The 15,358-nt window shown below is 52.2% G+C and overlaps 6 protein-coding genes across 6 annotated transcripts; 3 read left to right on the top strand and 3 right to left on the bottom strand.

Annotated features, from left to right (window-relative positions):
- Positions 1–285: 285 nt before the first annotated feature.
- On the bottom strand, positions 286–1,966 carry NCS54_00234700 (Hypothetical protein; the record flags this gene model as incomplete). Its single annotated transcript, XM_053147947.1, has 3 exons — positions 286–499; positions 555–1,818; positions 1,885–1,966. 3 exons carry the CDS (start codon positions 1,964–1,966, stop codon positions 286–288), a joined length of 1,560 nt encoding a protein of 519 aa, XP_053003922.1.
- A 515-nt stretch (positions 1,967–2,481) lies between these two features.
- On the top strand, positions 2,482–4,474 carry NCS54_00234600 (Vacuolar protein-sorting-associated protein 36; the record flags this gene model as incomplete). Its single annotated transcript, XM_053147946.1, has 2 exons — positions 2,482–2,582; positions 2,632–4,474. 2 exons carry the CDS (start codon positions 2,482–2,484, stop codon positions 4,472–4,474), a joined length of 1,944 nt encoding a protein of 647 aa, XP_053003921.1.
- Positions 4,475–4,745: 271 nt separating this feature from the next.
- Positions 4,746–6,014, bottom strand: NCS54_00234500 (HTH CENPB-type domain-containing protein; the record flags this gene model as incomplete). Its single annotated transcript, XM_053147945.1, has 1 exon — positions 4,746–6,014. Exon 1 carries the CDS (start codon positions 5,922–5,924, stop codon positions 4,746–4,748), a length of 1,179 nt encoding a protein of 392 aa, XP_053003920.1. The 5' UTR covers positions 5,925–6,014.
- A 946-nt stretch (positions 6,015–6,960) lies between these two features.
- On the top strand, positions 6,961–8,031 carry NCS54_00234400 (Hypothetical protein; the record flags this gene model as incomplete). The annotated part of the gene is made up of 5 exons (XM_053147944.1): positions 6,961–7,222; positions 7,276–7,538; positions 7,588–7,726; positions 7,773–7,903; positions 7,951–8,031. The coding sequence occupies 5 exons, from the start codon at positions 6,961–6,963 to the stop codon at positions 8,029–8,031; spliced, it is 876 nt and encodes a 291-aa protein (XP_053003919.1).
- Positions 8,032–9,502: 1,471 nt separating this feature from the next.
- Positions 9,503–10,408, top strand: NCS54_00234300 (Hypothetical protein; the record flags this gene model as incomplete). The annotated part of the gene is made up of 1 exon (XM_053147943.1): positions 9,503–10,408. The coding sequence occupies one exon, from the start codon at positions 9,503–9,505 to the stop codon at positions 10,406–10,408; it is 906 nt and encodes a 301-aa protein (XP_053003918.1).
- A 2,252-nt stretch (positions 10,409–12,660) lies between these two features.
- On the bottom strand, positions 12,661–13,006 carry NCS54_00234200 (Hypothetical protein; the record flags this gene model as incomplete). The annotated part of the gene is made up of 3 exons (XM_053147942.1): positions 12,661–12,694; positions 12,751–12,881; positions 12,953–13,006. 3 exons carry the CDS (start codon positions 13,004–13,006, stop codon positions 12,661–12,663), a joined length of 219 nt encoding a protein of 72 aa, XP_053003917.1.
- Between the last annotated feature and the right edge of the window lie 2,352 nt (positions 13,007–15,358).

The raw sequence follows: 15,358 nt of genomic DNA, 5'->3' as shown, positions 1-15,358 counted from the left end.
AGCCTAGAGTAGACAGCAGGAGACAAGACCAAGGTCAACAGTCAGCTGCATACTTCTCCGAGCTGGCGTGAAGTAGCGAAAAAACGTTTCGATGCCGCCTAAGCAAGCAACGGGGTATAAATGCCGTGGTCGTGTCTACATGAATGAGATGTCATCCAAGTGACTGACATCATCATGTCTTGTCGAGCTGATGTCGATAGCAAAAATCCTGCCCGCAAGACACCTGAGAAAGTCGCAAGAGAAAAAAGAGGAAAAGAAGTCGAGACGAAATGCACAGGAAAACGCTCAGATCTGGCCTTTGATATCAACCTTTCGGAACGCGGCCGATCGCGCACCCTCAAAGAGGGGCCCGGCCTTGCCAGTCAGGAAAGCGATGTAGTCCGTTCGATCTTCCAGCAAATGTTGACCCTGGTGGTCGATGATAAACTGGGCCGCATCAGCATCAGACTCGAATCCGAGTTCCTCAGTGATGAAGCGGAGCTTGACATCCGGCTTGTATCTGTGTCACAGTTAGTACAGTTCAGTTGAATCAGTAATGGCAAAGGGTCACTTACGCTTTGCAAATGTTGCACAAAGCAGCAAGCCGCTCCCGGACAACAAACATATCCATCAGGTATGCGCCCATGTTGGGCGTGTCCAGGTACAGCTGGAAGAACTTGTGATAGTTCCCCAGCGCCAGAGACGATCGCACCTCCAAAGCATGTTTGATCGGCTTCTCCTCCTTCTCTGCTGCGGTTAGATCTGCCATGGTGTCGTTCAGGCCGGTTCGGTTGGCAGTGTGGATAAAGTAAAGGATACGATACGCCTTGAATTCAATGGGGTTGCCCTTCAGGCCCAGAGCATACAGTGATCGCAGCTGGGTCTGACATTGATTATACTCACCGATATCCCCTTTCTCCAAGGCAATTCGGGCATGGATTTCATAGACGGAAACAGTAAAGTCGTTCTTGAGATGTTGCACAGTCAGGTCTTGACGCATCGACTTGAACTGATCACAAATGTACGAGTAGTTGCTCTCCCTCTTCCATTTCTTCTTGAGAAGATCCAGGGTCTGGCGCAGAACACGTTCGGGTCTGACCTTGGATGGAACTGGAGGGGCTGTGAGACGAAGATACTTCTTCTCCAGTACTTCGCATGTGCCGGTGATGGGCCCAGATGATGGTGGAGGTGGGCTGGGCGATCTGAACGCCTTGTATTCGTTCTCGAACCGGCGCTTGCGCTTGTTGGCTTCCTTCTGGAACTTACTTGATCTCGGGGGTGACTCGTCCAAGGAGGCGCGCTTTTCGGGTGAAGGGTAGGTGATGCGATCTTGGAGAGAAGATCGCGAGTTAGTAGAGCGCCACGGGGGCTGAGAGTTGTCATCATTTGCAAAATCGGCAGATTTCCTCTTCTTAGGATTCAGGGGCTCGCGGATATGGGATGGGGAGGAATGCATGCTGCGCTTTATTTCGGCTTCACGTTCGGCCCTGACTAGGGCTTGAGGAAGGGGCATGCTGTCCCAGTCGATGGTGTAGAGTGTGTCGTTCTCTTTAGCGGAACCGATGGTGCTCTTAAGCTTGGCTTCGATGTCCGCTCGAGATACGGAAGGGTCGTCATTCTGGGGGAGGAAGGATCGCTGGACGTAGCTCCGAACAGATTCGGGCCAGTCAACTTTTGACTTGGCTTGCTCGGGTGCTGGGGTTGCACCATTCACGGGCGAGGCAGTAGACATTTGGGGTTGCACGGGGGGCGGTGGAGGCACGTATCCGGCGTAGGGAGCTGCTGGTGCTCCGTATTGACCAAATCCCTGGCGGACGGGAACGGGGATGAAGGCAGGATCTGTGACAGGAGTCAGCATCGCCGTACCAGGAGTGTGTTTGGCGAACGGCCGAAGGGCGGACTCACTTGTTGGATACGCATAGTTGCCTGGGGCGGTTTGCTGCGTGACGCTCGGCGCTGTCTGCGCCGCTGGCCAACTTGGCATCATGGTGTCGAAAGGCTAGCGGAGGAAGGGGTTAGTTTTACAAGATGGGCTGGGGAGAAAGACGATGCTGGAGTTCAAGTTGTAGATGGCAGAACAGCAGCTTGGGCGGTGATGGTCGTTGGGAAGAAAGCGGAGGCATTTTCGTGGTGCAACTACCCGTGACGGTGGCGGTAAAGTCCCGTGATCTGTCGGAAAAACCGCGGCGTCTGGCCTCGTGCCCTCCACGATTCATGGCTGCATGTGGGGCCGGCGACTTCGAGGGGCCGACCGATGCCTACGTCCTCTACAGCAGATACCACTCAACATCACGAGTACTTGAACTCTCGATCACACCTTAACTTGATACAGACGAAGACGAAGTATTTCTCATAATTTGAGACTTGACTTGGCATTTACAAACCTCGAATTTCTATCAACTAGTTCCCTTTGATACAAGACTACCCCCCACTTGCATCATCGCTCATCCCAACAGCCAACCAAGTTCACATCTACCACTCAACGTTGTTTCCATATGACGGATGTTTTTAAAACACATCGATCTTACTACTGCTTTAAGGCCCTCGTATCTGACAGATGAGGTGCTTCTATTTGTTCAGGATAACGTTGGCTTGTATGAGGGGTAAGTTGCTCGTTGGCGCGGTGAGCGAATCTCGTTGACATGACGGCAGCAAGTACAAGCTTCCCAATCAGCAAAATGGACAGGTTTATTTAACCTCGCATCGTGTTTGCTACGTCGATCAGAAGGAACCTCGTACGAACTCGGTTGCGTTGGACCTGAAGGATGTGGACCGTTACGAGTTCTACGCCGGCTTTCTCAAGTCATCAGCCAAGGTGACTTTGTTCCCGAAGCCTCCCAAGCGAGCATCCTACCATAGCCGCGCCATCTCAAATGCCTCCAGCTCGGTCAGGAATGTCTCTGGGTCTCCAGGGCATTCAGAAAGCGGTTATCGGCCACCCCCGGAGCCACCGGCTGCCAAGAGTGCGACATGGGTCTGCACAATATGCAGTTTCTCTAACCCCGTCCCCTCCAACTTTGATCCGACTACCGCCAACGCCCATACTCCTCTTCCGCCATGCCTTGCGTGTGGAATCAAACCAACTTTAACTCATGTTTTAAAGGCAGCCATATCTGGTGCAAATAACCGTACAGCTCCATCTCCGGCTCTCGCCTCCCCTCTCCCTTTACGGCCAGGGCCGTCTGATTCTCGACCTTTGTCCGAGAATTTAGATCAAACACCAACATCCAATTTACTGGATACTCCAAATGGCTCGGATTCATCTGCTTCGTTCCCATGCCCACGGTGCACCTTTTCGAACCACCCCTCACTGATGTCCTGCGAGATGTGCGGTGCCCCCCTCATCTCTCAGGATATCCCATCAGCTATCCAGCAAAGTTCAACGTCTGATGCAACGAGGATTGATTCTCCGGGTCCCACCCTTGACCAAAGCAAGGGCGGCAAGGGCGGGACTGACGCATACGAATGTGTTAAGCTCTCTTTTCGAAGGGGAGGCGAAAAGATCTTCTATGAACGGCTAAAGGGGTCCATGACACAGCGCAAGTGGCTGCTCCAGGATGCGCCTCCAGCTCCAAAGAGTAATCAAATGGTGGATGAAGCAACCAGTCCTGACTCGGGAACCGGGGCATCAACAGGAAGAACAAAGGGGGTGGGCATTGCCGGTCTGGAACAGTTGGGCTTGAATATGCGAAAGAACAACGAACTGCTGATCGGCAGCGCCTTTGAGGATTTGGAGGCCCTCATGTCATCCGCCAAGGAGGTGATTGCCCTCGCCGAGCGTTTCGCAAGGCAGACAAATAATGGCCAGGGAAACGCATCGGCGGAGGAAAACGCCATCTTGGCGGAGTCGGCAAGTCAGCTGGGCCTCATCACAACAAAGGACATCGTTGGTGGCGGCAGCTCCGAGTCTCTTTATCTATCAGAACTGTCGAGGAACTTGGCAGAGTTTCTCACTGATGACTCGAGGGGCGTCCTCAAAAAAGCAGGCGGTATCATCACGCTCGTCGACTTATGGGCCATGTTCAACAGAGCCCGCGGCGGCGTTGAGCTCGTCAGCCCGGCGGACTTTGAGAAAGCCGCCAGACTTTGGAGCAAGCTCAAGCTTCCCGTCCGCCTACGCACCTTTCGCAGCGGTGTTATGGTGGTCCAGAGTCGTGACCGCACGGACGGGACCACCGTCAGGGCCATCCTTGCATGGCTGCAAGACCTACACGAGTTTCCTCCAGATCGCGAGGTGCCCTGGGACTGGCAGGTGTTTGGTCGAGGCGTGACTGCTCAAGAAGCTGCCGAGCGCTTCGGCTGGAGTCTTGGTGTTGCTGAGGAAGAGCTGCTCATGGCAGAGGAGCGAGGGGAGCTGTGTCGTGAGGAGGGACTCGAGGGCCTCAAGTTCTGGGTCAACTATATCAATCCAGGGGACCATAAGAAACACAGAACCAAGGCAGAGAAGGAAAACGATGCAGTTATGAAGGCGTTGAAAGCGAGCGGGTTGTTATGACTAGATCAGGCGCGATGTGATTAGGTACCGTAGACTATATTAACCACATATTCCACAAGAGAGAGAGGGAAGGATGCAGAAGATCGTGTTAAACGAGGTATTGGTATTAAAACAGTTGTCTGTCGTGAAAAGCAAAGGTATATCCGTTCAATCGTGAGTGTTCCCGCAAACTCCCCCTATGCCATCCGTTTCAACTCCTGGGCCTTGAACATCGACTCAAGCCCTCCTATGTAACAAATCCGATGGGTATGTGCCCGACATGAAGCATTCATCAAACAACAACGTGCGTGGACAGATGCTCGACGGCCTCCTTGATGGATCGTAGCATCCGTTGGTTGACGCAGAAAGGACATCGCACGGGTCGATCATCGCGCGCGATGGGTCCCTCTGAGTTGATCGGAGTCAGAGTTAGGTCTGTACTCAGGTCGTGGGCTGGTGTCGACGTGTAGCGGTGGACAGATGAAGCACGCCCACCAGGCGTGGTGATGATGCCGGGTGGTGGGAGTCCGGCTCTCTCTGCTCGTTCGCGCTCCTCGCGTACCGCCGCAGCCTGCTCCTCGGCAGCCTGTTCTTCCTGTTGAAGCTGGCGCAGGGCATTCTGCAGCACCACCTCGGGGTCATCGTCTGCGTAGATGGGTTGGTCCGGCTGTGGTGGAGGGATAGAGGGCGGGTCGGGAGCAACCATTGGAGGAGGCGGTGGTGGTGGTTGAGGACTGGTGATTCTCCGAACGATCTCGTCGCGAGCAAGCGCACACGTGTTGAGGCTAGGCTCGATACCGACAACACGAAGAACTTCCTCTCGAATGGCGGCAGGGCTGGTCTCGGATGCAATGTTCATGAAGCGGGGAATGCAGTCCGCCAGGTACGCGATGTCTTCAGCCGGGTTCATACCTCCGTCGCCGTGGCGGCGCTGCCTTCGGATCAAGAGACCGTAACGTTTCTTGAATCGGTGAATCCAACCGGGAGAAAACTCGGGCGGGTTCTCATCTTTGTATCGCGGAAGCTGGTTGAAGATGGACTTGGCCTTCTCGCCCAGTTCTTCGTTGGTCGGCTGACGACCAGATGCTTGGACTTGCTGGTACCAGATGAGGACGAGCTTCTCGACGTCGGGCCAATTCCCGTATCGCAGCCGCGAGCCAGACAGCTGGGGATTGTCACTATCCAGGCGCGAGTACTTTGGCGACAGCGAATGCGAGACGGTGGACTGGCTGATCTGCTGGCCGTACTGCGAGTAGAACCACTCTATGCAGGCCTTGTGAGAAGGACGGATAGTCTGCCCGTTAGCCCAGCGGCGCAGGGCGCGACGTTGGTCGAGGGTGAGGGAATGCCTCTCCTTGGGCGTCGTCGCGACCTGCGCAACGGGCTCGAGGTGATCAACAGTACCGACCTGCGCAACCTGGGAGACGGGCGAGAGGTCCGGGGCGAGGGCCGGGTCGGTGGTAGCTGACATGCCCAGGACAGCGATCACCTTCAGGTGTGGGTTATCAATTTTGGGAAGATTGAGGGAGGGGCTATCGCAGTATCCGGACGTGCGTTTACCGTGGCATGTTTCAATTAGGGAGAGAGAAGAATGTCGATGGCGTGGGGTGGAGGATTGTGCCACACGTGACTTGGATTTCAGCCGAATGCAATTCGGCAGGAGCATTATGCCAGCACGTGATGGCCACGAACTGAGATCGTGGCTGCCGATGCAAGGCGGCATGGCAGCCGATGGCCAAGTCTACGAAAACAAAAAGAAGCATCACGATCGGATCCATTTGCACATGTGAGTAATAGCACATGTCCCAGTCATGGCAAACCCTCGGGGCGCCTCGATAAACTACTATGTTGCCCTAGTCTTGATGCTTTCCAACTAAGCATGTCACGATTTCAGGAGCCTCACCGAATATTGCTCGCAGCGGGGTGGGTTCCTTAGCGCGGCAGGGGTGGGATCAACCCATCCATCAACCGTTTCTGCCGAAGGAGACTCTGGTGACGGGCTTCTGCAAGGATCACATATGAAGCCGCCTTACCCACCCCTTGGATACAAATGTGCACTTGGTCAGAAGATGGCTTGTTCATTCTCGTTCTAATTACTACATGAGTGAGAAGGACTTGCTCGCAAAATATTTGCCCGGTAGGATCACATTTCTTACTCGCTCGAACCATGTCGTCGAGCGTCGCAACTAATCCGGCCAACCCGCGTTTGAGATGGTGGCCGTGACCGAATATGTTCTAGGCCCCAGGCATAGTTAAAACCCTGCATTTCTGAGCTCCCCGAGGCAAGTCGTTTCCAGCGGGGTTCCCTGTTCTTGTGTTGTTGCAACCCCTATACCTGACATGTGGATCTGGAATGTGTGCGGGTAAATAACCTGCATTCCTCTGCCCCGAGCGATGGAGACTCGTCTCCCATTCTCTGAAGGAAATTCTTGGCCTGCAGTCTCCCACAGGGTTGATAGCCTACTGCTTCAACCAGCTCTTGCATAGATTTGCAGCGATCTGCAACAATGTCTTCCCAAAAGACGGCCCTCGTAACGGGCACTAGCAAGGGTGGCATTGGAGACTACCTCGCACGAGAACTCCACAGCAGAGGATTTCGAGTCTTTGCGACGGCTCGAAGTCCTGCCAAGGTTGAACATCTCAAAGAGATGGGCCTGGATATTGTGTTACTTGAGGTGACAGACTCGGACTCGATCAAGAGGGCCGTCGAGAAAGTGGCTGAGGCCACGGGAGGAAAACTGGATATCCTCGTTAACAATTCGGGTGTTGGTTCGTATTATCAACTAATATCACATTCAGAAACAAATTTTAATTGTCTTCAGGCTATATGGCGTCTCTGCTGGATGCAGATATGACTCCAGCGAAAGCCATGTTCGATGTCAACGTCTGGGCCGTGTTGGAACTGACCCAGGCATTCAGCCCTTTGCTGATTGCTTCCAAAGGAACTATTGTCAACATTGGCTCGGTGGCTGGAAGACTCCCAATCCCGTTCGAAGGTATCTACAATATCAGCAAGGCGGCACTGGAGCATCTTTCACGGCAGATGCGCGTTGAGTTCGCTCCCTTTGATGTGAAAGTGGTGCATGTAAGCTTCTTCACATGGGGGGCTGTCGAACCAAGCTAAGTATGTGCAGGTAGTTACTGGAGGAATCAAGACTGGCTTCTTTGCACATGCAGAGGAAACAGAGCTCCCCGAAACCTCGCCCTACTATCCTGGCCGAGAAGCTCTCGGTCCATGGATGAAGGGCGAGGCCAATACGACCTTACAGCCGAGTCAGTCATCCTTAATCTCAAGTCTTCGCCCACTAATACCATATAGCACCTCCCGAGGAGTATGCGCGAAGTGTGATTAATAACGTGCTAAAGACATCCCCGACCACATCGCAATGGGTCGGCTACGGCACATTCGCCACCTGGTTTGCATCCAAGGTTCTATGGAACACTGCAACGGTGGGATCCCCAGCTATCGGGATAATGAAGTTACTGACAAGTGCTAGGATCTTGTCTTGTGGGCAATGGGAGTTCCCAATCTTAAGAAGGCCATTTTTGGCAGCAAGAGTCAGAAGAAGACTGACTAGTTATAACCTGTTTGCAACAGCGAGAAAAGGCATTGCGACGAAGGTGTCTGCAATGCGTTATGAGATTTTTAGTAGGTTAACTAGAACCATGAAAGATTATTCCTTACCTCTACTATTATGTATGCCAAGAATGGCATTGATGTGAGGTTGTGTGACATCGTCTGCTATTTGACAGCGGCTTGTCGTTAAAATGCACGAGGGCGGAGTCGGTCACATTGATTCATGTCATTCTGACTATCCTCTTAGCATGTTATCTGTAAAAAGAATCGTCATGCAGGAATATTTACAGAAAGCGCGTTGAGGGCCATTGGTCGTGGCTATGAGTTGTCTGAATTGCAAGTTGCCTTGGAGCCCCTCTAGGTTAGCCATTTCGTGTTCCAACGCTGTTGTGTGACAGCATCTTGCCCTTGATGCTGGGTTTGCAGCAATCTGGAACATGGTATTTTCGAACTTGATGGACAGATTGATTCCATTAAAACTCTGCAGTAGCTAGGCTAGTAGTTCGAGAAAAAATAGCATATTTCGCAAGCACTCTGCCTTTTTAATCTGCAAAATCACAACATAAAAAGCTTATGATTATAAATCTATCATTTATAAACTTTAGAGTATACTTTAGTTATTTTACTCTAAGTTATGTCTCCATAGCCCGGCAAAGGTCCCGTTGCTAACCTACAGTATGTCTTTTTTTCCTTAGTCTGGGTGCCTAGGCAAGTGCAAAAAGGTCGGCGTAGTTGTGTCTTACTTGGTCAAGATCGCCCCCTCGGGTCAGCATCTTGATGAGACCCCCTCTGACAACCTTGGAGCTTATCTCGACCAATTCGTCGTACAGGTTGGGTCTAACATGAACAAAGTAAGGTTTAACCTTGTCACAAATTTGGTTTACACATTACTAGATCCATGAAAGATAGGCGATAGCCTAACGAAAGAAGCTCATTTGAGACACCGCGGTCGTCCCAGGGGCTCGGGTTTCGCCAGTAACGTTGCCACGCGAAGGAGCGCACAGTGGAGAGCTTATCGCTCTACACGAGATGAGCTTATCCCTGGACAGCCCAGAGTCCCGGGATCATGTCGATCCATTGCCTCGAAGGGGAGCCAACGGCGACCGGCGACCCCGGAGGCTCTAGGGGAAGATTCCACTGTAGCCCGGATCGCCGGGCAGACTGTTCCCCGCGCTGAACACGCTATTCCGAGTGGCCGACGCCCCTAAATGCGGGTGGTCTAAGCACCTAATCTTTAGCACCTACAGGACGCACGGGAGAGCATGCTTTTGCTCCAGTTCGTCCGTTCCGTCAGCATCTTGCCCCTTACACATTCATTCCTCCGTCCCATCTCTTCTCACCTCCCTTCAGCATGATGGACGTCAAATAATCCAGTGTTTTGGGAGCAGCCGCGACGAAACGCCTGTTCTTTTCAGCTCATAGCCTCCCTCAATCTCATTAGAGACTCTGGCCAAGCCAAGGCCTCCCTCATCATGAACAACGCCGAGCTGGCAAGCCTGGACGCGTCCACTTATGCTGGCAGTCAGGATGATCCCCCACCACCTTACACTGGAGGAATAGCCTCTGGCTCTTCCACGGCCGTCTCATCACTGGCCCCAAGCGCCTCCAGGGCCGACACCGGTTCTCAAATGTCCTCAAGCCAAACCCTGGTGAGCGAGTGTGTCAGGACGCCCTACCGTCCTATACCGCGCATGCTCAAGGTTTCCTGGCAGTGGAACAAGTGGCGGATCTTCTTTATCGGTGATGAAGCTACCCCAAAGATGTTTGCCGTCTCAGAGTACTCTGGTCTGCTTGGCCGTGGGCCCGGCGCCGGGCCCTGCCTGATGCTACATAACGGAACCACAGGCAAGGACCCTATACTGGCGGCCGCTGGAGATGCGTTACGGGATTCCTGCGATCAACCTAGCAACCTGGAGAGCGTTGTCAACGTCTCTGCGCCGCCTTGGTTGGAAGACGAAGCCAAAGTCGTGACGGAGATTATGTACACTGGGCTAGCGGAAAACGAGGAGGTGGTCCATTTCAGATGGGAGATCGAGACAAAGCGAGAAACGGTTCAAGGGACGTCGTATTTGCGCGAGGAGTTTGAATGGCGAATGGTCTCAGCGGATGTGATAACTGATCCCAAATATCCCCACCAATTCAGGTTGTATCGTGTTGGGGAATCGTTACCGGGCCAAGAAGGGTACCTCGCGACGGCGTCGTGGAAGGAAGCGGCGTGGAAGACGTGTAGAATCGAATTCGAAGGCGGCTACGAGAACCTGGGAGAGCGATGGGGCACCATGGTTGTCATGACGGCGCTGAGGATCTGGCAACTTGGTCGGACAGGACAAGCATCTCTGGAGTATGTGGCTGACTGTTTTCACTTTACTAAAGAATAAGCATTGTATCAGGAGTTCAAGGCATCGGAGTAATAAAAGGCCTTATATTAGCAGATCTACTCAACGACTGGTGTGTGTGGTCCTTGAGGGGATCGTCAGCAAGGACAAACTAGACCCGCACGAAACGGATGACACTATTAGTAGTGGCTTTTTTAACCAGGTTCTAGACCATAGCTTGAACCATCTCTCCACCTTCTTCCTTGCTCAGGAATGTTAATGCGGCCATCTTATAGAACGATATCGAGCTATGGGGTAGACGTTGAGACTGAAGAACAAAATATTCCCCACTTCTCCGCAGAATGAAAGATGTTGTGAGATTTGAATGCAAGCACTTCTTCCCCTGGACCTATCTCTACTTGCCATGACGTTCTTGCCTTTGCTCTCGGTGGGCTCACAGTGGGTGATGATCACTCCTAAGCCCCCCGACGCAAGGAGTTTGTCAACCAAAGGAGCGTGGATATAGGAATGGCAGACCTTGATAGACGTTTCTGCTGGCAATACGGATTCTATTGATTATCATGAAAATTAGCAACAGGGGAGACACTCCCATCTTCCTTGGAATGTTATAATTGGCTCCCGAGGCCATACGTGACACGACGTATAGGGTGACCATAAACCAGGAAGACGAGCTCACGGTTCACCAGACTCAAAACTGATAAGTGAGGCAGATGGGGGAGGACGTACATGTTTTGGGCTCAGAAGCCTTTGAAGACCTTATCAGTATGTGCTCAGTGAACAAGAGCTGCGTGAAAACCGTTCAAGCTCGCCAGGCTTACGTCGCTCTACTGCCTCAGCAACTACGCTGGCATCAACCAAGAGACACATGCCAAGTTCACTTAGGATAAGCCACTGATAGTTATGGCAAGTCTAACATTAACTCCCTTCCTCGGGTGACGACTAACGTTAGTATCCTCTAATATCGCTGGGGCAGTCGACTCGCGGTTCCTAGTTCCCAGCTCGATCATGTGTTTTTTGCAGCTAGGCCCTTCAAGAACTCACCGTCAAACACCAACCGCCGAACTCCTTGACAGGAACACCAGGCATGGAATTACTTCTCCTTGTTTTTTTTTCGTATATTGGGGCCAAAGAGGTTGGATTCGAGAGTTATGGAGCTTGTGGAAAAGAATCTCTGCTCTGAACTGGCGTTGCTTATATGGGACGGGTATAACTAGCTGTATGTCTTGTGATATACTGGCATATCATTATCCTTATCAGGGAATGACAACATTTACATGGGCAGGCGAGAGACATCTCTGGTGATAATAATGCTATCTCTTCACCTCTTCAGCTCAACAGGCGCCGAGAGGGGAACTTTAGCGATTGGCCTCAATTCTGGGTGCTTGTTGGGGCCTTACCATGGTAAATAGAACTGTGACTACCTGATGCAAATGAGAACGGTGGTATTCAACTGGATGACCCCCGATCGTCGATGAAAGGGAGTCACTTCAAAAATTCGCTTGTTGCCAAGATGATACGGCCTTATCACGCATTGTCCAAGGGTTGTCTCAACATCTTTGCCCTCTCGATCTACCGGTACACTGCCTGTTCTAGACCGGAATAATCAATTGGTCTGTGGTAGAAACCACACTACCGATATGATCAAGGCATTCCACATATTATGGGCTACGGACCTGATGCTCCTGATAGAGTAAGTTGGCCAAGCTTTTCTTTGGGCTGATGCCAGTGTCGGATGAAAGGCTGATGAAGCTTGGGAGGCCATTGGCCTTGGAAATGCTCGTATTTCAATGTGAGATTCCAGAGTTGGGTTACTGGGAGGAAGCCAAGCTATCACTTGATAGTGTAGGCTGCAGTCTTGCCATTAGGCCAGAATCCGTCCAGCCGTATCCAGACGCTGTGATGATTCAATCCTGTCATGTTTTGGAGGTTCTTCTTAGCTTCCTTGGGGTGCCATTGGGCAATGGGAAGAGGTCACTGGGTGTTGTGCTGTGTTCTCTAAGCCTCTAGTTTCACTGGTCGCCGAATCCGCCCTTGAACCAAGAACAATCCGTGGAACACAACGCAAACTGTCTGACACCGGCAGTAGGAGATTATCGGGTAGACACATTCTCGAAAGTCACTGCAATGAAGCTGATGGAAATTCTGACATCGTTATGCCGCCAATGGCTGACTCGGCTTTTGTTGGTATCTGAAATCGGCTGTCCGGCTCGATGAACAGCTCATGTCTCCATGACTGGTAAATATACACCGCGTCCGCAAAACCGCAAGACCGTCGTCCTCTATCCGGCCGCCGCTTAGTTCTTCTTGTCCTGCTGCTCGAGGAAGTTCCTGCACTCCGGTTAGCCGAGGGAACCGCCAGCGAACCTGAAGCTGAATTCGCGCACTTGATGAAGTCGGCCTCGTCGGAGCTGGAGGCGTTGATCGGGGGAGCGGCGGTGGCGCTGGGCTTGCTGGAGCTGCCAGAGGTGGCATACTTGACGCCGGCGTAGAGGGAGGCCAACCAGGCCATGGCCAGCTGCGGAAGAGATTCGAGGTCAGTTTCTCGGAGGATTTGTAGCGGGGGATTCCAATTGAGGGAGGACCAACGTAGTGACCGCCGACCTGCTTGCCGGCAATGGTGTAGTAAGCGACGCCAGCCATTGTGAATGAGTGGATGAGACCGGGATGGGCGAATTGGGTGGTGAACGGAGGGCAATGGGTGGATGTTTAAGGTGTCGCTCGTTGAGATGGAGGCTTTGCCGAGCTGCGCTTCGAGAATTCGGACCTCCGTCGTGCCTGCCTGGAATTGCAGGCCCCAAAGGGGATCAGTTCGGACCCGGCGGCTATACATCGGAGGAATCGGTTTCGGGATCGATCGGATCTTGACTCCGTCTGTCGGTACGTACCTCCTCTTCACAACTCCGTCTAAATCACCATAGAAACACCAACGTTATGTCTAGTAGGCTTTCATCTCAGTTAAACATCTCTTATTTGCTAATGGAGGCTTGAAACCTTTCAGGCTCGGGCCTCTATAAACTGAGCTTTGTCAAGTGAGGGGGCACCTGGAGAACTCCTTGTTAATTAGTATTGATCTAGTAAATTCCTGCGAGCTCAATGTGATCCAGGTGTTTTGAGGTCGAAAGAGTCACCTTCGCTCGCAACTGATGTATGGGTTCAAGTTTACCACTAATAATATCCTAGTGCACGATTAGAGTTGCTCTCTGTCAGGTATGCTAGGTATTGGGAATCAATAAGCCTACTTTAGTTATATAAACCCAGAGCGGTAATATCTACCTGAAATGCCAAGTATCTACAGTCATGCATTCATGCCTGATATTTTCAGACGCAACCTTATCCCGAAACTCCAGAATAAATAAGGCTTCATCGCTGCCCACCCACGTAGTATAATACCCAGGATAGCATCGCCAGGCAAGATATGGTCCAACCGCCTCCCGCATTACCGCCATGGCAGTCGCTTTGTCCAAAAGTGCTCAGACACCCAAAAGTCCGAATGACATTCTCTGGGGAGAGTTGCAAGGCGATAGGCGCGACTTGGTGGACCTATGGAATGAGGCCCTTCTGGACTACCAAAGAAGTGTCGGCACCAATCTACAAGCAGAATATGGCAACGTAAAGGAGATCGCTGATTTTGCCTCCAAAGAGATGGAGAAGTTTCGAAAATTCCGCCACAGCAAGAACAAGGTCGACAAGCTGCGATCGCTCTTGAGAGACAACCTAGAGTTCATCAAACGGGGCACGCAGCAGCTTGCCATGGCAGCCACAACGGCCTTCCCCCCGGCTGCAGCTATCGGCGCAGCGTTGACTTGTATGATCACCGTGAGTACATATTCTTTAGTACATCGCTCTTCCCTTCCTGGCCACGGAGTCTCACGGATCGCGATGCGAGAACGAATGTAGGCATGTCATGACGTCTCGAGTGACTTTGATATGGTCGTCGACTTTTTTTGAAGATATGAAAAGCTTTCTTGGTCGTATCGTTATCATTGAGAAGAGGATACCGAACTCAAAGCCTTACCACAACTGCCTGATGGATGTTTTTACTGCCTTTTTATCTATGAGCGGCATCGCAACCAAGTATATCGTCCTTGGCAGATTTAGTAAGACAACCCCTCTCTTCTTTCCTATAACACGAAAGAATGCTCAGCATTACAGAGAAATGGGCTTCCACGTTGGTAAAGGGAGAAGACAGCGATCTTAAAGAGGCGCGGCGGCACATGGACAAGACGCTCGACCGTCTGAAGGAAGCCACTCGTGACGCCATCTTGAGAAACACGGAGAATCTGCAGGAGATGAACGAAAATCTGCAGAAGATGAATGAAGAGCTGCGGGAGAATCAGGAGCATCACTCGCGCGTGCTCGAAGAGCAGGCAGTTCAGCTGAACACTATCAGAGACGAAGTTCATGAGATTGCCAAGCTGGTTGCGGCATGGCAGTGGAAGAGAGACAAAGACGAGACCGGCCAGGCTAGGGGGAAGGGGACGAAGGAGCAGCTCGCAACCTCGAGGCCGTTGACCTAAATCATCTGCTCCTATCTCGGAAACGTGGAAGCCAGAATTACAGAGTACCATATCCTCAAGGAGACTATGGTGCTTGGTACGTGTACGTGGTTCTTTGCCGAGGAGGCATGGGCGGACTGGCTGTCCAGTCAGCAGGGCGAGACGCGGTCCCCGTTTCTGTCCATTGTTGGAGAGCCTGGGACTGGGAAGGGCCATCTCGCAGCCGCCATCTACGACCATCTGTGCTCGAAGCTCCGAGAAGGCCCTGATGAGAAGGACGACAACTGCGTGGCGCACTTTTATTTCCGGGACAACCGGGAGAGCCTGGCTGACTTCAACAAAGCCGTTGCCTCGGTCGTATACCAGGTATCTGAACAAAGCACTAGTGCTTGTAAGCTAATCCACAGGGAACTCTGTTGTCGAAAACTCGGGAGCGAAGAGGTCGACGTTACCGAGTGGGAAGACCTGCTGAACGAGCTCCTTGCGCCGGTGTTTG

The sequence above is a fragment of the Fusarium falciforme genome, chromosome 2, assembly GCF_026873545.1.
Source record: "Fusarium falciforme chromosome 2, complete sequence".
NCBI classification, from domain to species: Eukaryota; Fungi; Ascomycota; class Sordariomycetes; order Hypocreales; family Nectriaceae; genus Fusarium; species Fusarium falciforme.
The sequence above is the reverse complement of the archived record's forward strand: the minus strand, read 5'-3'. Positions and strand labels throughout refer to the sequence as shown.